This window comes from Sinohyriopsis cumingii, chromosome 1 (genome assembly GCF_028554795.1).
Source record: "Sinohyriopsis cumingii isolate HCF-2022 chromosome 1, ASM2855479v2, whole genome shotgun sequence".
In the NCBI taxonomy this organism is placed as follows: Eukaryota; Metazoa; Mollusca; class Bivalvia; order Unionida; family Unionidae; genus Sinohyriopsis; species Sinohyriopsis cumingii.
The window spans coordinates 87,009,439-87,031,096 of record NC_142961.1 but is presented as its reverse complement, the minus strand read 5'-3'; the positions used below and the strand labels follow the sequence as shown (position 1 = coordinate 87,031,096).

At 34.1% G+C, this 21,658-nt stretch overlaps 1 protein-coding gene across 3 annotated transcripts in view; it reads right to left on the bottom strand.

The window, feature by feature from the left end:
* The window catches only part of LOC149807291 (sperm flagella and cilia-associated protein 2-like), a 122,196-nt gene that overhangs the window by 86,008 nt on the left and 14,530 nt on the right, over positions 1-21,658 (bottom strand). For 2 of the 3 annotated variants that reach the window (XM_089964851.1, XM_089964859.1), the window contains exons 7-15: positions 21,246-21,453; positions 20,743-20,931; positions 19,221-19,408; positions 18,299-18,464; positions 17,233-17,349; positions 14,861-14,963; positions 13,189-13,274; positions 10,175-10,211; positions 2,209-2,292 (exon numbers count right to left, since the gene is read on the bottom strand). In XM_089964851.1, coding sequence (XP_089820977.1) covers positions 2,209-2,292; positions 10,175-10,211; positions 13,189-13,274; positions 14,861-14,963; positions 17,233-17,349; positions 18,299-18,464; positions 19,221-19,408; positions 20,743-20,931; positions 21,246-21,453 — 1,178 coding nt within the window. The remainder of the gene's footprint in view (positions 1-2,208; positions 2,293-10,174; positions 10,212-13,188; positions 13,275-14,860; positions 14,964-17,232; positions 17,350-18,298; positions 18,465-19,220; positions 19,409-20,742; positions 20,932-21,245; positions 21,454-21,658) is intronic. The other variant, XM_089964867.1, reaches the window with a different exon arrangement.

Below are 21,658 nucleotides of genomic sequence, written 5' to 3'. Positions count from 1 at the left end.
AAGTTTGATTAGACAATTGTGTTTCTCTTGCATATGAATAACTGCTGAAAGTCTGATAGTCATTTGTTGGATTCATGATACCATACATGTTTTCATATGTTCCATGACTTTGCAAGCACAGCTTGTTATTGATATGGGGTGATATATGGTAGGGTCTGTATGGTCATTTCTAGGCTTAGATACACCTTGTATCACTATTGCCTCTTGCAATGACAGTGGAAAGTCACCAGTTTTCTGCACTTTATTCAGAATGAAGGAAATTTTAGGAAGAAAAGTATCAATAAACTAAAAAATTGGAATATACATGTATACAGTATATACTTGCTTACAAGTTGGTTCCAACTCAAAACAACAAAGACCCTGATCTGCTGTCACATAATAAACTTTCAAATCAGGATTTATATTGTATGTTTTACTGATGACTCCTAACAAGCTGCATAGACCCAGATTGGCTAGCAGGTCTGGATGTGTGCAGTTTGCAGTTGGATTTTACTTATAAGAAAGTATATATGCTATCTATATAATCTTTAACATTTAGAATTCAGTGATACCTGCAGTACAAAACATCTCCATATAATTGGATGCTTGCTCATAAAGGAAAGATTGATATATCTGAATCCCTTTCCTTCATTTACCTATCATATTTAGCCTCTACATAAAGGACACCTCTCAATACAAACATTTGTCAAAACTTAAGCTCTTATCTGTGCCTCAGAGTTGAGTTTTATGTGATTTAAATTTTAACAATTTAGATTTAATTTTCTGAAAGTTAATTGCTTTTGTGCATACTGTGAGACTAGGATCACTACTACACATGAAAACTAGAACAAGATCAAGCCAAAGCTACTGGGCAAACAAATACAAGAATTGTGCAAATGGTTACATGTCTAATAGACTACAAACATTCAACCTTATAATATACCATACATACTCACCTATAAGTCAAGTCCAATTGCAAACAACATAGATCCTGACCTGCCGTAACATAATGCACCTGCAGATCAAAGTCTATGTTCTTTGTTCTACTGATTACTCCTATAGTAAAAGTCACATTGGTCATGTATGTGCATTAACTCATTTTAAATTAAATATAAATTGTTCTTTAAAATTGTAACACTAATTTTCTTTAACCAAAGTCTGCTCAATTCTGGCTATTGAATGCTCCACACCTTAACTGTCATCAAGAAATTTCCCAATGAAAATTATCAATCTCTATGGTCTTTTACAATGGTGGCCAGGTACTAAATTTGGGTCAAGAAAAGAGCACTTCTAGTGGAATCATCACAATTAAGTGTAGTACGAATTTGTTTATCAATATGTGTAGCTTTCATCATGACATCATAGCACATGACATTCAATCTGGATTGTACTGGATCACACCTTAAGGTTCATTTTATCCAAAAATGTCTACATACTTTAACATTGATTTTACCATATGCATTTCTTGGGGCATCTAAAAAAATAACCTACCTGTAGATTGTGGATGTATAAGAATCCAAATGAAGTGAGTACTTGCAACTTAAAGGTATGTAGAATCAAATTCTCAAAAAATGAAACTCATCACTGAATCGTTGGTGTTGAATGCCTACATGATCTATTTAACTTTTACTATAACAAACTGCACAAATCCAAATCTGTCTACACAATTTGTGATGGCAGATCTGGGTATGTGCAGTTTGCAGTTGGACTCGTCCTATAAGTGAGTATATGCAGTAACTGTCATCAGCAAGAATTATTTTAACTCTGTTCTACCAAAGCTGTCCAATTCACATTAACAATTGTTTCCCAATAAATAAATCAGGCAAGGAATGTTCATTGGACAAGACAGGTTCATTTTTTTAATGTGAAAATCTGCCTTTTATTACTAGTAGAATGTTCAATTTATAATAAAAATTGTGTACTGGTTTACATAAAAGTACCCCAAACCATCGACATATACAGAAATAACAAAATAACATAAATCTAAATGACCTGCTTGAAATGTGTCCATACCAATGTCAAGCATAACAAAAGAACTGACCAAAGAAAAAATGAAAACAGCAATTCACGCAAAGATGAGAGACATTGCAAAGCAATACATAGGAGTGGAATATTTCAACAAAATCAGGTCACCAGGCACTGACTACAAATTTGAAACAATCTCCACTCTATCTGAGGAGCCACTACACAGAAAATCACTCAGATATTAGATTTAGAAAATAACAGTACCTTGAGTTGTGGGTTTTCCAGTGGATGAAAAACCCAAGTCTCCTGTTGGAGCACGGATGCTTATTTGAATTTTTGCTGCCTGGGCTGTGCATTACAATAAGCAAATCTCTTGTTATCAAAAACAAAGAAGTTAAAATCAACAAGCTGAAGCAAACTAAGTAAAATTAGTGCGTCACAAACATTGTACCATATACAGTCGCTTATAAGATGATTCAAACTGCAAACTGCACAGACCCAGATCTGCTGTTGCATAATGTGCCAGCAGATCTGGGTTTGTGCAGTTTGTTAGGGAAAATCAGTATAAGAAACAACATAGACTCTGATCTGTAGGAACTTTATGCTATGGCAGATCAGGATCTATGTTATGTGCAGTTAGACTCGACGTATTGGTGAGTATACATTGTACGTACTATTGCAACAAAAAAAATTATTTAGATTATGAGCCTCTAAAAAGACTTTTCACATTTAAACAATGAGTACTGTCTATTCTTGTTTTTAAGTCCAACTGCAAACTGCACAGACCTAGATCTGCCATTGAATAATGCACTGGCAGATCTGGGTCTATGCATTTTCTTTTGGATTAATCAATAAAGAAAGCAACACAGACACTGATCTGCTGGCACATTATGCCATAGCAGATCAGTCTATATTATTTTTGCAATTGGACTTATAAGTGAGTATATACATGAGTTTGTGGATTCCTAAAGCCAATTCTTAAAATATCTACTACCACTGACATTAGTTTGAAAAGATAAAAGGTGGTCAGAATTTACAACAAATATTTATATACTAGCAATGTAAATTACATCTGTCCAAACTGATTTTCTTTTAAGACTTTGACACAAAAAATTATTGCTAAAAGAGTTTGTAAAACAGAATGCAAGTAAATATTCATTGACATGATTATCACTTGTGACTGTGTTTGTTCTTTCTTTTATTTTTATTGGTTGAGAATACAATATGACGTAAGTCTCCATGAAGGAAATGAGTTGTGGCAAAAAAATGAAATAAACTGGCAGATCTGAGTCTATGCAGTTTGTTAGAACTATTTGGCAGAATAAACAACACAGATGCTGATCTGCCAATGCATTATGCAATTGCAGATCAGGGTCTATGTTGTTTGTAGCTGAAAGTTAGTATAGCTGGTATGGTCAGTTCCATCGTGACACTTTTAAAAAATATATAATTGCATGGGATAATTATGGGCACCTTATGTCCAATGTCCATATTGTCCAGTTGGCAAATGGACATTTGAATTAATTTGCCAGTGGCATACTCTACAATGAATAAAGGTAATATGGTGTTTGCTGTGAGTGCAAAGTATAAAATGCTCCCCCTCTGCTGATGTGCTTCATAAAATCAAAAACAAAAATGAAACATGCTTACACAGTCATACTGCTCTAAACTGTATTATTCCAACTACCTAAAAAAGGCCCAACTACCTAAAAAACAGCCCAACTACCTAAAAAAAAGGCCCAACTACCTAAAAAAAAAGCCCAACTACCTCTAAAAAAAAAGCCCAACTACCTAAAAAAAAAGGCCCAACTACCTAAAAAAAAGCCCAACTATCTAAAAAAAGGCCCAACTACCTAAAAAAAGCCCAATTACCTAAAAAAAAGCCCAGGTTTTGCATTTATAGGAAGCAGAGTCTGACTTAAAAAAATACTTTGTTGCTGATGATAAACTGGCTAATAATCTTTAGCCAGGATGGCTTAAGCAGACAATGAAGTGTAATAACTTTCATTTCTTCAAAACCCATCTCTGATTTACCTAATGTCAAATGAATTGGGTTGTTCTTCTTGAGTACTTTGCCTTTGCAAATTAGCTGACTGGGCTCTCCCATAGCAATAATGAAGGACAATCAAACATAAGATCATCATTGCTATTGTCAGTCAATTAACAATAAAGTAATCTGTGGAATGGTGACTTCATCGCTGACTGATGTTATCTTTAATCGCCTGTATGACAGTTATATAAACAGACAAGTAGTGATAGTTGTCAGTAGTGATAGTTGGCCATTAGCATCAAGCATCAAGTTACGGAAATCATATATGTTGAACTGTTTAACATTCTGCTAGTTATATGCATACATTGAAATGTCAAAAACGGTTTCTCTCTATCTGTGTTTTCCTTTTTTTAAAGAATGATTTAAAATCATGTTTTACAAACATGACCATATAGAGGGTTCTGAGAGTAATTCTGGTTTTAAATATTTTCCTCCCAGAAAAATATACATTGAAATATTCCTCCCTCTCCTGGGGCTACCTATGTGTAAAATATAACTTAGAATCACTACAAAAAATGACAAGTATTACATCATGATGAATATTTAAGTATTCGGAAGACCTTAAAGATGTTTCCATGTATAAAAAAGAGGTCTTAATTTAACAATACTTGCAGATAGGTTGTTCTTAAGAAAGTTTAAGTTTGGAAACTTGACAAATTTTAACACCTTTCAAAATTAAAGTGCAAATCTAAAGATTCATTTAATTTATTTATGATAAACGAAACCATGAAGAAATAATTAAAGGTAAGGAAAAAGAAAATTAAATTTGAAGAATGGTGATGTAAATATACCCATACCTTTCCCACATCCCACCTCTACCCCATGATGGAGATGAGCATACTTTACAGTCTCAACTGAAATCAGCCATAAGACTAGTTACATCCAACTGCGATTCAAAAAGGCCAATAACTCAGGCAAAAAACATGAAAGCTCGATGATTACTTGGTGTGGAACATCTTCATATGATGGTATGATGTGTACCAAATATTATCATAATCCATTTGTTACTTAACTGAGTAAACAACATTCTATCCTATATTCCTAAATAAAAAAATGTGAATACAATGACTGGTTAACACACACATCTTTGTATGATGACAATGAAATGTACAAAGTATCACTGAAATCCATCTGTAAGTGTAGGATAAATAGCAGTCAAAATATTGCATCTGATATTGTACCCTTCTGTATATTTAAAAGGGCAATAACTCTTACAAAAATGGTATGAGTACAGTGGTTGGTTAATATGCTCATCTTCAGATAATATAACGTACTCCAAGTATGACAAAAATCCAATTAATACTTTTAAGACAAGTTGACTTCACAAAATTCTGTCATATATTCGTACAGTTGTAACTAATGTCAAAAAGGTCCAGTAACTCTTCACAAAAACAATAGTACAATGACTTGTCAACATGCATATTATCAGACGACAACAATAATACTTGTTAAGTTTCAACACAATCCACTGAAAACTGTAAGAATAGTTACATTCCCAAGATACCCTTATATATTACATCCAGCTTGCAGCTTATGTAACCAAGGACACTATCACAGTGATTGGTCAATATCTTCAAATGATGACCATAACAGGTACAGGTAGTATGTTTTGCAGTGATCCATTGAAAAAAACTCCAATGTAAATTTTGTTCACAAAATCCTGTCATACGCTATGTTCAGCTGCAATACAAACAGGCCAATAACCCTTACATTAGTGGTATGGGCAAAGTGATTTGTCAATGTGCACATCAACAGCTGATGACGATCACATGTACAACATTTCATAGGAATCCACTAAAGACTTTGTGACTATCTGCACTCACAATATTCTGTTACACACTGCATTCAATTGCAATACAAAAGGTCAAAAAGTGATAACAAAGAATTCAGTGAACAGCACATTATATGCCCACCATATGTTTAATCCCTTATGTAACCTTTGACCTCTAGACCCCAGAATCTAGAGGTTGCCTTATTACTCTATATGCAAGCCACCAACAACGTTTGGTCAAGAAACTCACTTTTCAGCCACAATGAGCTTGACCTTTAACCTTTAGACACCAAAATCAATACACTTCTTTCATGCCTTAAGTACAGCTTATCTGCATATTTCGGTCAACAGATATATTCTACAAGTAAAGCTATTACACCAACACAAAATGTTCCCAGTCATAGTGAGCTTGACCTTTGACCTTTTCATCACCAATCAATAGGCATATTTCTTGCCCTATGTACAAGTCATCTGCAAGCCTCTTCAGAAGTTTGATTATAATGATGCTAGGAACAAAAAATGTTTGAGGACAGAAAATGATGCTTAAAAAAGAACAAAAGGAGTTAATAAATGCTGACTAAGAAAATATTAAATTGATGCAAAAAAGCAAAATGAAAAATAAAACTACCATACAACCATTAAGCCCAAACTAGATGAAGCTTGAATTTTTACTAGCCACCATTTATATCCTAAATGAAACTGCACTGTAGTTTCTGATATGTTGCATCATGAACCATTAAAAAAAAGTAATCTTTAATTTGCAAATAATGCCAAACAACCCCTTTTTAAACATAACATTTTAAAACTATTTTCTTGAATATATCTACCATACATTTTATGTTATTTGATTTGTAATCTATTAATGTTTTATTGAAATGCTTGTTGTTTTTCGGAGGGAGAGGGTGTTTAAAACCATTTTGCAGTACATGATAGGCCAGACATGGCAGTCAATATAACTGGTGAAGGAAGAATCAGGGAAAACCATGGTAAGAACCACTGACCTATGTGAAGCAATTGGCAAGCTTTCTTACATACACATATTTGCCAAGCCCAAGACTCAATATGTGGACAGAGGTGAGAAGGCAGTGATCAATAATGTCAAGTGCTTTATACCACTTGGCCACATAAAAACAACAACAACAACAATAATAATAACAGTAACAATAATAACATAACAGTAATATTAATAATAATAATAATAATAATAATAATAATATTAATATTAATTTATGTATCCACTTTTTTGTGTTTAGGAGACATGACTAAGTACAAATGGTAATGTGAAAGATAGGTGGAGAAAAACCCAAACAAAAACTGATCTTGGCGTTGACCTCATACATAAGTGAATCAAATCATATTAGTTTTTCACATAGTTTAAAAGTTAAGTGATTGAAAAGAGTGATGGACAGATACAAGATGAATGGACTTACAGATGAATGAATAGATTTCTGTATCCTCCACTTTTCACTAACAGGTTGGAGAAAATATTAATAACACCTTTTCTAGTGAAATAGCTTAAAGAAAATGTTTCTCGAGGAGGTATCATACCAAATGTTTCCAAAAGTATATTGCTAATATTTATTGAGGAATTTTCATATAATCTTTGAATTTTGTAAAGAATTGTATAGATTATCAGGATGATTGCTAAAATAAAACAATGGCTAGTAAAAATACAAATTTGCACAAAAGCAAAACATCATGAAATGAAAAAATTTAAACAGAAAAAAATAAAACAGGTAAAGTATATGTAGAAGATAAACTAGCAAAATTAAGACATTTTCCTCAAGCACCATTTTCCATTAAATTACAAAAGGATTATGGCCAGTTTTTGACCAAATTACCAACTTGTACCTGTTAGTGATGGTTTTTCTGAGCCCTTATTGGGTCTTTGAATATGACTTGGATGTTGTTGCTGTGACTCATTGAGAGAAGAGCTAGTGCTATCTGCTGATTCTGATGAAGAATCTGGGATATACATATTACACCAATGTGACAGAACTAAGAAGAATCCAAGGTATACATATTACACCAATGTGACAGAACTAAGAAGAATCCAAGGTATACATATTACACCAATGTGACAGAACTAAGAAGAATTCAAGGTATACATATTACACCAATGTGACAGAACTAAGAAGAATCCAAGGTATACATATTACACCAATGTGACAGAACTAAGAAGAATCCAAGGTATACATATTACACCAATGTGACAGAACTAAGAAGAATTCAAGGTATACATATTACACCAATGTGACTGAACTAAGAAGAATCCAAGGTATACATATTACACCAATGTGACTGAACTAAGAAGAATCCAAGCTATACATATTACACGAATGTGACAGAATTAACAAGAATCTGAGGTATACATATTACACAAATGTGACAGAACTAACAGGAATCTGAGGGATACATATTACACCAATGTGACAGAACTAAGAAGAACTGAAGATATATATAAATATTACATGAATATGACAGAACTAAGATGAATCTCCTGTGTACATATTACACAAATATGACAGAACTAACAAGAATCTGAGGTTTACATATTACACGAATGTGACAGAACTAACAAGAATCAGAGGTATACATATTACATGAATGAGACAGAACTAACAAGAATCAGAGGTATACATATTACATGAATGAGACAGAACTAACAAGAATCTGAGGTATACATATTACACGAATGAGACAGAACTAACAAGAATCCGAGGTATACATATTACACGAATGAGACAGAACTAACAAGAATCCGAGGTATACACATTACACAAATATGACAGAACAAACAAGAATCCGAGGTATACACATTACATGAATGAGAAGAACTAACAAGAATCCGAGGTATACACATTACACAAATATGACAGAACAAACAAGAATCAGAGGTATACATATTACACGAATGAGACAGAACTAACAAGAATCTGAGGTATACACATTACACAAATATGACAGAACAAACAAGAATCAGAGGTATACATATTACACGAATGAGACAGAACTAACAAGAATCTGAGGTATACATATTACACGAATGAGACAGAACTAACAAGAATCTGAGGTATACATATTACACGAATGAGACAGAACAAACAAGAATCCGAGGTATACACATTACATGAATGAGAAGAACTAACAAGAATCCGAGGTATACACATTACACAAATATGACAGAACAAACAAGAATCAGAGGTATACATATTACACGAATGAGACAGAACTAACAAGAATCCGAGGTATACACATTACACAAATATGACAGAACTAACAAGAATCCAAGGTATACACATTACATGAATGAGAAGAACTAACAAGAATCCGAGGTATACACATTACACAAATATGACATAACTAACAAGAATCCAAGGTATACACATTACACAAATATGACAGAACAAACAAGAATCCAAGGTATACACATTACACGAATGAGACAGAACAAACAAGAATCCGAGGTATACACATTACACAAATATGACAGAACTAACAAGAATCCGAGGTATATGTATTAAATGAATGTGAATGAACAAACAATAATCTAAGGTACACATATGTGACAGAACTAACAAGATCAAACTTCTCATGGTAATCTGCTTTCTCACCTGCAAATCAAGCTTTTGATCCACTGTCAAAAACTTTAACACAAAAATGTTATTTTGATGTCACCGAATAACTGCAGGGACCAGAAAAAAATAATACCAGTACACTGTCAAACAACATTTTTGAAACAATCATTAATGTTTTATGAATCATCAGATCAATAAATTGCAACAAACATGATTTAACTATGTGACATAAAAATGAAACACTAGTTATTTTAAAACTTTATTATCAGGACATTTCAGATGCCATTCAAGTCATTTCAGATGTGATTTTGGTAATTTCAGAGGTCATTTTGCCTCACAAGTTGAAACCATCATAAACCTGCCTTTCTGTAATTTGTTATGCACTCAGATTTTTAGTACAAAAGCAATCTATAAAGATAATATTTCTTATCTGTCCTTTTTATTTGTACAGAACACATTTTCCTTCCCTAAAAGTTTTTCAAGTTTTAGATACTTAAGAAATGTATAAATGACTCTTTATACATAAAATTCTTCACATCCCCTTTAAATTAAAAACGTGTTAAAATTACAGACAATACACAGAGGAAAAAAATATTAAACTGGAAACCATCTATAAGATCTATCAACAGAAATAAACTTTCTTCCATAAAACACAACTCTGTTAGAACCAGAAAGCAACACGCAACTGATATTTCAAATAATATTCTAATATGACAATTAAGGTTTATTACAGATGAGTTCCCTGCAAAATAACGTGCAAAGTCAACAAATGGGAGGGATGAAAAAGCACATCCAAAATTCTATTTCTAACAATAGAATGAAAATATTTACCTTGATCAGTGTCTGTCTCAGGCTCAGCTTCAGATTCCTGTAGAAGATGGAACAAACTTCCTAACTTTTTATTCAATAAAAGATGGTTAAAAATTACTATTACATCCAGTTGTCCTTCCACAATGTACAATAAAACTTGTTTGGATTTATGCAGATCTTTTAAAGGATATCTGTCCATAAGGAATATACAATAAAGATCTCAAGAAAAATGTCCTTTCTGTGAAGAAAAAATGTATCATGTGGCCTGAAAAAACTATTTTGTCCCAAGGTTCCCTTCTTAATACATATAAATGACATTTACCTTTTTGTCAAAATGATTGCTGTTAATTTTTTCATAAATATTCATGCCGCATACATTGACTTATTTACTAGAAAGATCCAGTTTTTTGACTAAATGAATGAGTTTTTTAATACCCTCCAGCAGGTCATGATTCAAACTTGTGTTGCTTATTTTCTGTAAGGATAAACCAAGGGTTCATATATAAACTGAAAACATTTAGGAGTCTCAATCATAAAATGGACACTTATTGACAATGGACACCTACTGACAATGGACAAATCTGTCATCTCCATTAACTTTCCTTTACGATCAAATCTCAGTGTATTTGTCTAACTAAAGCACATCTTCAAGACTTAATCCACCAACATGCTTCGTTGAAATATTCAGCTCTGCATATAGGCATTACTGTTGGTCAATATAACATGATTCATTTACTTGTAGCTGGGGGTGGAGGTGGGTCATTTATTTGTTCAGACCAAAGATGGGATACTGATAGTGAGGTAGGGAATTATAAATCTTCAATCATTAATTGCTACTGTCATAAAACTCAATAAACAGCAGGGTTCATAAATAATTTCTCAAGTACTCATCCCTGGGACAAGAGTTACTCATCTCTGCTTCATTATATTCAACACAGTTCATTTCTCCACTACACTCCTTGTGCCTTTACTAAAGAACCATATGTAAGCTTGATACTAAAATGGATCACAACAATGAAAATATGATAGTCTTATATATCTCTATAGATACATGTATAAAAAGAGACAATGGTTGCAACCTGAGAAATTGCAGTTGTAAGCATAGCCCATGATTTCACAGTTATATTCACACTTACTGTGATCAAGATGTCATAATTTTCCTTTTCAATGAGCTATCAAGCATCTTCATGACTTAGATATGACAGAAGTTTCATGGGTAGAAAATGTATTTAAATTTATTCTCAAAATGCTAATTTGCATCAACTTTGTCAAGGGATAAGTACCTAGTAAAGTTCTACCAGTCTTAGCCAATTTTTGCCTTGTCACGATGAGAGAACAACTGGACACAAACAGAATGTCTAAAAAGAAGGAGTGTTGACCTGATCCCTTTCCCTAGATCTGGTGATCAAACCTTGGAGGCCATTTCGCACATGGACTGAACAAAAACATGGAGAAAGTGGGGGTTATCAAAATAAGCATATCCAAAGACTAGTGTTGGTACGTTATCCTCATTGTTTGGTGCTTGGAACCCAGCCTCAGACTTGGGTGGCTCATGAATATATATGAGGCAGGTTCCCTAGACTAATCCCTTTCCTAATAACTTTAGAAGAATATCAGCTGTGATGTGTGGCAATATTAAAACTTTCAGGCTTGGGTTTAAAATTTTTTATTCAATGTCATCTGTGACATTTACAAGTATCTGTAACATTTGCAGATTCTACAGTAAACACTGTTAAACCGACAGTTCAGTACTGTCACTATTTATCATAATTTCTAGGTATGACGTTTACCAGTATTGGTCCTGATGTTCCAGCTTGCAAAACGAAGAGCTGGAGTCTTCTTATTTCTTCTTCGAGTCTTTCCTGGTGCGGAGTTTGTGGCCCACTTGCCGAGATGGTTCTCTAAGCTCATGCACCGAGTGAAGCAGTGGAACTTCAGGACCATGTGTCCTGGACTGACTGCTGACCTAAAGCAGATCAATGATGCATGGAAGCCCTCAGATGAACCTAGGCAGCATGGTGTAGGCTCTGCCATAAAGAACACACTAGTTGCCTTCACTAAATCTCTGTCATCAGGTACTGAGAGAGTCCTTGCCCTCCAGCTGTCAACATCCTTTGGCCTGGTCAATATCACCAGCGTGTATGCCCCAACCCTCTGCTCCACCCACATGAGATGCCTGTGGCACATTCTGCACGTCCAGTGGTAGGACAAAGTACCCAACTCAGAGGTTCTGGAATGCACCAACATGAACAGCATGTTCTCCATTCTCAGCAATAGGCGCCTTCGCTGGCTTGGCCATGTCAAGAGGATGGACTCAGGTCGCATTCCCAAGGACCTGTTATATGGGGAGTTAGCAGAAGGTGCACGACCAACTGGATGACCATATCTGCGCTACAAAGATGTTTGCAAGAAGGACATGAAGATGGCCAACATCAATGTCAACAACTGGGAGAGCTGTGCTAACGACCCTTCCACCTGGCACCTAGCTGTCAGACAGGGTCTTCAAAAAGCCGAGGAAGACAGAAACATAAAGCAAGCTGAAAAGAGAGCTAGAAAGAAGGAGAAACAAAAACTTACTCTGGAGCTACACCATCATCTCCTGTAGATGGATAGATGCCAAGGAGGTATGACATTTACCAGTATTTGTGGCATTTACTGGCATTATGATGTTTAACAGTGACTTTGTATGGGATGCCACCATTTTGTAAGTGACATTTACTAGTGCTGGTGAAATTTCCAGAAACTACATTGGAATCAAACCAATTTCAACAATGAAGTATAAAACGTTACCATGGGAAATTTTGCTCAAGAATGTAATTGCCTATGCCAGGCATGTGCAACTTCCTCCAGGGCACAGGCCAGATTAGTGACATTTAAAGCCACAACCTATTATTATGTAAATAAGTGGATGAAACCAGGTCACTGGCTGGACATGGTTCACTGGCTGTATGCTGCACATACCTGGACTATTCTGATTTATAATTTCTTCAATAAAGTGTTGATAGGAAGATTTTTAAATATGAATTATAACTTACGGACATCTCCATTGTCTCCATATTTTTATGAGCCTCAATGGCTTCCTTTACAAGCTGATCTGCATTAAGGACCTCAAGCCTATGTTCTGAAAGTGATAAAGACATATACTTGCAATTTGTGCTTATCTTGCATCAAGCTTTGAATAAATACAGCTAATTTTAAAGGAATTATATTAAATGACTATATTCAAAGTTAAATGAAATAAGAAAAAAATCTTTTCACAGCAGTAAAACAGAATTTTGATAATTTGCTTTTTCACCCGAAATAAAAGCAGAGTATTTTTTAAAACAAAAACTGTGCTTTTATCTCAGGGAAAACAAGTAATTTAAAATTGGAATTTCTCATTTTTCTTGTTCATTGATTGATGTTAACTTGAAAATAATAAATATATCATATATAAAACTTAAAAAATTGTAATTTTCAAATATTTTCCCAGGAAACATTTATGCAAAATAGTAACTACTGATAGCATAGATCATATTTTCTGTTTTCCAAACACTGCACAAGAAAGGATGGAACCCTAAGTGTTTGAAAATGAACAACTGAAAGAAAAATTAGAAAATTCAAAAATGGAGAATGTGAATTTCAAGGAACTCCAAACCATAGCACATCAGGCAAATGAGGCAATGTAGAAATCAAATCAAAATAAACAACACTCTAGAAAAAGGAAAGTGAAAATATTTAACATGCCGGAGACAGAAAATGAAAATTTGAAGACCAAAAGTGTTCACTTAGTTAAGGAAGCTACAGGTAAAGACATGGCTCAGAGAGACATAACCGCCATCCATAGAATTCACAGACGAACAGGAGTACCTAAACCAGTAATTGTGCAATTCATGAATTCTGAGGCCAAAATAACCATCATAAAGGACAAAAGAAAACTGAAAGAAATATTCCATAAGAATGAATGAAGATGTCACCCAACTAAACAGGAATCTCATTAACAGGCTCCCTAGGCATTCAAAGATAGAATGTGCCTGGTACTTTGACTGCTATGCCAAGACATAGTCATGGAGGAGATAGTAAATATATCAAATATAAAACCGTAAAAAATTGTCATTTTCATATATTTTCCCATGAGACATTTATGCAAAATAGTAACTACTGAACATTACATGTATTAAAATTTGTTCAGAGAAGAAAAAAACTAAAGGTGTTTGCAAACTTTGGGAGTCCAAAAACTTAGTTAAAGGCAAGTATTAAGAACAATGAAATGAAAAATAAAAATCCAGTTTAGCTACAATGATGTTTGTTTTCTAATAACAAATTAGAGTTATTTTTAATTATGATAGCATAGTATGATGAGCGTTACAAAGGGTCATTTATGATTACTTTCTTCAGTTAATATACTCATTAATACATGAGGAAATATTTCTACATAGGCAGCTTTTCAAATGCTATTTGAGAAAAGTTTATCGATAAAGCATAACAGAGACCTAACCTTGCGTACACAGAAAAAGTTTCTATTGCATTTGAACTAAATTGTAAAATTTATTCCACCATAAAATCTTGTTCAAATCTTATTTACAAACTGCAATGCTACAACTTCTAAGGACTGGTCTTATGTAAGAATACAATTTGGAAACAATTAACTCAAAAACTGATGTTGAATATGGACTCAAAGTTGAGACATTTTACTAAAGTGTGGTCTGATCTAAAAGTCTTACTTACCTTTGGCTAGTTTTTTTACACAGGTAGTTTTTCCACTGAAATTTTTTCCCAAGACACAAGCCCTTATAGGGAAGGGAGGGAACTCTGGTGGAGGTGGCAGAGCCTGAAAACACAAAATGTTTTAAAGGTAAATATTAATTTGTTATTCCATTTCATTTACACTCATTTATTTACTGCCTTCTCATATTTAAAAAAACTGTTATTCATTTAAATTTCTAAAAACTTTTGAGCAATTCCTTCATTGTCTCTCATTTTCAGATCAGCCATTCTTTGTTCAGTGCTATCAATAAGAAAATTAAGATGAGACTTTATTGCATATAATAATTATCATGCCCTATGATGAAGCAAATATTTTCATACCACACCTTTCAATATGCTGTGTTTATAATTGCTGATAAGGCAAGTCCAACTTCAAAATGCACAGACCCGTATCTGCCATTGCATAATGCACAAGGATCTGGGTTTATGCATTTTGCAAAGAGCAGTCAGTAGAACAAACAATATGGATCCTGATATGCCAGTGTATAATGCATTGGCAAATCAGGGTCTATGCTGTCTTATTTGGACTTGACTTATAAGTGAGTACATTATGATATCCACAAATATCAATACTTTGCATGAAGAAATTTGTCTGACATAAGAATCTTATGTTTGACGTTCAATATTTAATTCTGATTGAGAGTTTATGCATTTATAACAATTGTCTAGTTTTATAATGTCCCCTTTAAGCTGGCTGGACAACCAAGATTTTCCATGCGCCATTCAACCGCATAGTGATAACATATGTGGAACTCCTGAAATATTATTTTCTGTAATATGAGTCACAGTCAAGATAAAAAATAAATGACACAAAAAATTTAAGGATTCTACTAAAGGGTGCAGTTAAGTATAGCTGTCCAATTTTGTAATACAGTAGTTGGGTCCATAACCGCTAAAATTGTTTTGTACTGAAACTGTGCAGCAAGAATCAATGAAAATATGAAGATTGTGTGCATACCTGTGTCTGTGAAACAAGCTGCTTATCAAACACACAGGAATAACACAGTAGATGGGACCCATAAGTGCCAAATATGAGTGCATATTGTAGGAAAATGTGATTTAGCAAGAATAATAAAAGATCTCAATTGCATGAATATGTAAAGGATCTGGTAAACAAAATAACAACCATATACTAATAATTTTAGTTGACGTAAATTAAAGATATTTTTCACTCACAGAGTTTGTGCATTTAATTTTGTCAAAAAATAAAGTTTAGAAAAGGAAATGAAAAATGTTATAATACTAAGCTTCATGTTGTTTCCTTTCAACCAATATTTTCTTACATCTGATAGAGAAATTCATATACAACTCTTGAGCTGCTAGTGCCTCTCTTGTAATTCACTGCTTGGCCTAGTTACTGGGGTCACTCCTATAGCTGATTTGGGGGATGACTGTCAGATCCTGATGTTGCTGCAGTCATACTAAAACCTTGTACATACAAATGTTGTAACTACCTTTTGCCTGTCATTCTTTTATCTCACTACCTTCCACAAGACTGATAAATAAATCCATTACTGAACAAAGCACACAATATTTGTAACACTAAAATTTGTCTGTAATATTTTTGTACAAAGTTATATGTCAAATTTGGATGCATAATTATGCAAATGTTTAATTGGTCATTATTTTACTAGTCACCAAGAGTAGTTACATTTTACACAAAGGTGAACATCACACTATTTGCACATTATGGACACCTCGTGCTATCTTTTTACTTTAAAACATTGTTGGGTGGGAATTTCATAAATTTGGCTGTAAAGTTGTTAGTTTGGCCACAATGTTTTCATTTAATACCAGGGGAAAGCATTCAAGAAGAAATCTATCTGTTTTCCCCCTCATCCAAAACAAAAGTAGGACTGACAGCTTCAGTAAACTCTGACTTGCGAAGCACACAGCTCACTTGTCTACACTGCACTATCTGCCTTCATCACTGGATTCTATGTCAATTTCTGACAGGCTGTACAATGACAATAATTCAATATCATTGCCAACATTTTGTAAATCAATATAATCAATTTTGTTCTCTGAAAAATCCAAGTCCGAATTGCATTAAAAACCAATGTTTAAACTGTTAACAACTGTATGTATTGACTATTATGTAGTGCAAAGTTCCGGATAACCCCTGTATTTATTAGCCACATTTAGTGTATGACATCTTTCATGTCAAGAACCATTGTTTGTTAATTTTATTTTGATTGTTTCACTGCCCTAGTAAATCATTTGTAACATAAACAAACAGCCATATATATATAGCAGTTCTGTCCTTCACTGAGGTCTGAGGTGGATATATCTGCTATGGCAGATAGCAGTGCTGTTTACAAGCGGATACTTACAGACGGTGGATGAACCATATTAAATAATCTTTGTATGATATGCCCTAGGACAGCATTGGCTTTGGGTGGCCCAGTGAATTCACATCCTTCAGGTGGCTGCCATTCTCCCATCATTGTCTGTAAGTACAAATAAGTACAGTCAAAGAACTTTGGTCCTTTATGCCATAAAAATGGATGGTTTGGGCCTGTTGTGGCTATGGAGTTTTCATGACTCTCAATTCTACATGCCATAAGTTCATTAGCACGAGGGAGATTAAGCAAAAATGCTGTAGATATTTTCATAATAAGTTCATTTTTGAAGATTAAAGTCAACAAATTATGATCAAGTATATAAAATAAGGTTTCACATAACATTATCTGCTACATGCTAGATAATACTGGGGATCTTGTTTCCCTAAGGAGTGCCGAAGATTGGGAAAAATAAATAACAAAAATGCTGGAGACTCCAGGAAATGTTGAAAAAAATGCTGGTGACTCCAGAAAATGCTGGTAATATAAAAAATGTGATGTCCTTCATAATTGTGCTGATCTTTATAATATTAAATCTCATTGTATGAGAGAGAATGTTATAGGAGTAGTTCACAAAATTAAACCCCAATTCTTCCTGAGATTTGATGATAATGATGTGTTTCACTGTTTAACATAAGCATCTGAATATTTCTCACAAATATCAACCACAGAAACTCTTAATCCAAAGTTTACAAATCTGTATGGAGAGGTTTAATGCATTATATTGTCTCTCTAACCTAAAGAAGACTTGTGTCTGACACAAGGGTGGAATTTTCTTATCCTACACTGATGCCATTGGTGGACTGTATTATACTCTGTTGGTCATCTGTTATGCTCTTTCTTCCGGAGTTGTGACTGAATTGTGAAACATATTTGATATCATTTTTCTGTCAACATGCAAAATTAGGCTGAATCAATTAAAATATTCCAAGATATCACACTCTTGCATATGACAATGAAACTGCCTGTCACATAGTGTAATATATCAGATATATGAACCAACAAGTCATATGGATCCTGAATATGATTCTTTATTATGAGGAAGTTGTTTATATACCTTGTATTCTGTAAAGTCTCCCTCATCTAAAAGTTGCTGTCTCTCCTCTTCTAACACCTGTTCTGGTGTGGGTTCTGTTGTCTCTACAGGTGGCACTGGCTCACACAGCAGCTGACCCTCCACAAATAGTGAACGCCATTCCCTCATCAACTTGGATGGCACAAGGCTGGAATATTTTGCAGTTCATTATGAATTAAATGCTATGTTGTGCACACAATCTGACCTCAAACTTCATATGTCTAAAAATGATTATAATATTTTTACTAAGAAGAAAGGTGCCATCTGTATTTGCTTATGAGTCCAATTACAAACAACATAGACCTTGACCTACCATCGCATTCTGTACCAAGTTGTTTGTTCTACTGATTACTCCAAAACAAACTGCATAGACCCAGATCTACTGGCACTTGATGTAATAACAGATGTGGGTCTGTGCAGTTTGAAGTTGGACATGACTTATAAGCAAGTACTTATGGTAGAATTCCAAAACTTCAGATATAGGTAAGCTATAGAACTATTTGCCAAACATATCTGTATATTAATTATATCAATAGAACTCTAAATATGACATAATTTTGGAGTTTTGAGTCTTACTTTTATTTTAGTGGAGAGTTTCTTAAATTAAAAACTTTTCTGAGCATGAAACATAACTTCAGCTCAAGTTATAAATTTTCTACATTATAAAACTTTATCACAAACTATAACCTTAAAACTCTAAAACTGTTTCCTTGCCTACCTAATCTTGATGACGTGTAATCCATATGGCATATCTGAACTGCACTCATCTCGAAACTTACCATACAAAGTCAGGTGAATCTAGCATCAGAAACAGGAGCTTCCTTGTATCAATATATAAGCAGAAGGGTTTATTTGAATCATTCAGTCATTCACACTGCTTTTGAGGAAAGAAAACATATCTTACTTGTTTGTGAGTTCTCTATATTCTCCAACTTTGCATGTGAAGTCAACAATCTGGTTCATGATTTCCATGCACATATCATAATGCTTGCGATACTTAGTCTCTGCTCTCTCTGCTGCTATCTTATCATGGAGCTCTCGATCTTTCCTGGTTTGTTCTTCATAGTCTTTCTTGGCCTGCTGTGCAAGCTCCTGCAAATGCATAGTGATAATTGTGCTAAACCATATTTCAATGAAGTGGCTCTCATTCAAGAGACTAAATCTAACCATAAGCCTATCCTCCCATACCTATTCCACTAGAAATATATCTGTATGATGCAAATGAAGGGCAAAATTCTAAGTCAAACAGGGGTCATAACTGGTCAATGTTATTGGAAAATGCTGGACATCTAACTTGGTTTAGGCATTCTCAATGTAAAGTGACACATACCAAATTTGATTTCAATTAATGAAAATCTTCAAAAATTACTGAGTGGAAACTTGGTTTAGATGTTCTCAATGTAAAGCACCTCATACCAAATTTGATTTCAGTTAATGAAGATCTTCAAAAATTACTGAGTGGAAACAAAACTAACAATGGATACAAGACAGCACCAGTACATGCAATCTTGTGCCTTTAGCCACTGAGCATGGTGGCCATGGTTGAAATCTTTATGGTCCTGCTCCACCAATCAATGCTACTTGGTCCTGTGTCTTCCCATTCTGCACTTCCAACAGAGTGCTGGTTTGCCAATTGCAGCTTTCAGTGCACAATTGTGATCCATATAAATTAATGCTCTGGCAATGTGGCCACAGACCTGTTAGTGTCTAGACCTGATGATGCCTGTGACTGGTGGTTGTTTCATTCTGCATTCTACTTCAACACTCTATGTCTTTCTCTAGAGATATAGGAGGGAGTATAGTAACTTACTGGGCTGGTTATCTGCTGGTCTTATTACTAAGTAAATGTAGTAGGTAGATTCACTGGAAGACATTATATACATTTTTTCTAACTATTGGTTTAGTATCCAAATTAAAGCTTCTTTGTTATTTTAAAATATTATTTTTACTTCAAATTATAATTAATAATGAGGGATATAAAATTGCTAACAGAGTAAAAATACCAATATCATCTGTTCTTTGTCACTGATGAAACTTCACATCAAATAGCATGGTGATTTTAACACAAATTGTAATAACCTTGCATTAGATAAAACATTAAACTGAACTATCAATCTTTCATAACAAATGTATGAACTAATGACAAAAATTAAGAAAGATATACGAGTAAGTTAATCCATTTTTGGGGTGATTTTGTCAAAGACTCTCGCAAATAGCAGCCACTTAAAAGATTTTAAGCTGAATCTACAAGAAATGGATTTTATTTATTGGGAATGAATTGCAAAAAATTCAGTCTCATTTTTCATATCGAGTACCACTGTCTAGTGGTTACAGAGACAGTGGAAGTAGTGTTGGTAGAAGTATGAAAAGAAGGACTGGTAGGAAGAGGAAGAAAGAGGAGAAGTCAATGAGATAATTAGGCTCACAGCCTCTCTGTTCAGAGCATCTTCAAAGTCTCGGAAACGTCTCTCTTCATACTGTTTCTCATGTATAATTCTGTTCCTCCTGATAATTTCCTTTTCATGCCTAGCCTGTAAAAGCTGCACAGCAATCCTTCGCTCCTGTTGTGATTGTCGCATCAAGCGATTGACTAACATTTCTTCACGGCGAGCCTCCTGCAGAGAAAAAAAACCCCAAATATTCAAGTTTTCTCTCTATGGTAGATCCAACAAATGTTACCTATATACAGTAGAACCCTTTTGTGATGAACCCAAAGGGACTAATTAAACATTTTTGTTAAAACAAAAATTATTAACAACATTATGATTCAGATGAAAAATGGAACAAAAATACATCTGAAAATGTGCTTACTAAAACTTCTCTCTGAGTTCTCAAAGTTTTCTAGGATTATTATTTTGCAAAAATTTAGGACCTAAGTAATGAGGTTTTCAATTATCTCTTTTTCTTAATACCACAAAAACTTCCTTACCTCTTGTGCTTCATGGGCCTTCATTTGATCCACTAGAACTTTTCTCCGTCGTTTTTCTCTTTCTGATCTTGCAGATGCATCTTCCTCTAACCTTTTCCTGATTTTTCCAATGTATTCATCATTTGATGCTGGCTTGATCAAGTCCACTGAATCCAAAGCTGATTTTTCTTCATCCCTTCCTATAATATATTCCATGTCAATCCCCTCACTGAAATAAAAAGTAAATAATAATCAACTAGAAAAGAAATCACTTGTGAGTAAAAATGCATTTTTTGTCTAGCATTCTTCAGGTGGTGCTTAAGTCATGTGACTAAAGCTGTCCCAGCATTGTGAAAAAATTTCTTTGTATTTCAAATGTAAGTAGCAAATACACTTTCTGTTTAGTATCAAAAAGTCCGACTTAGAAGGTACCT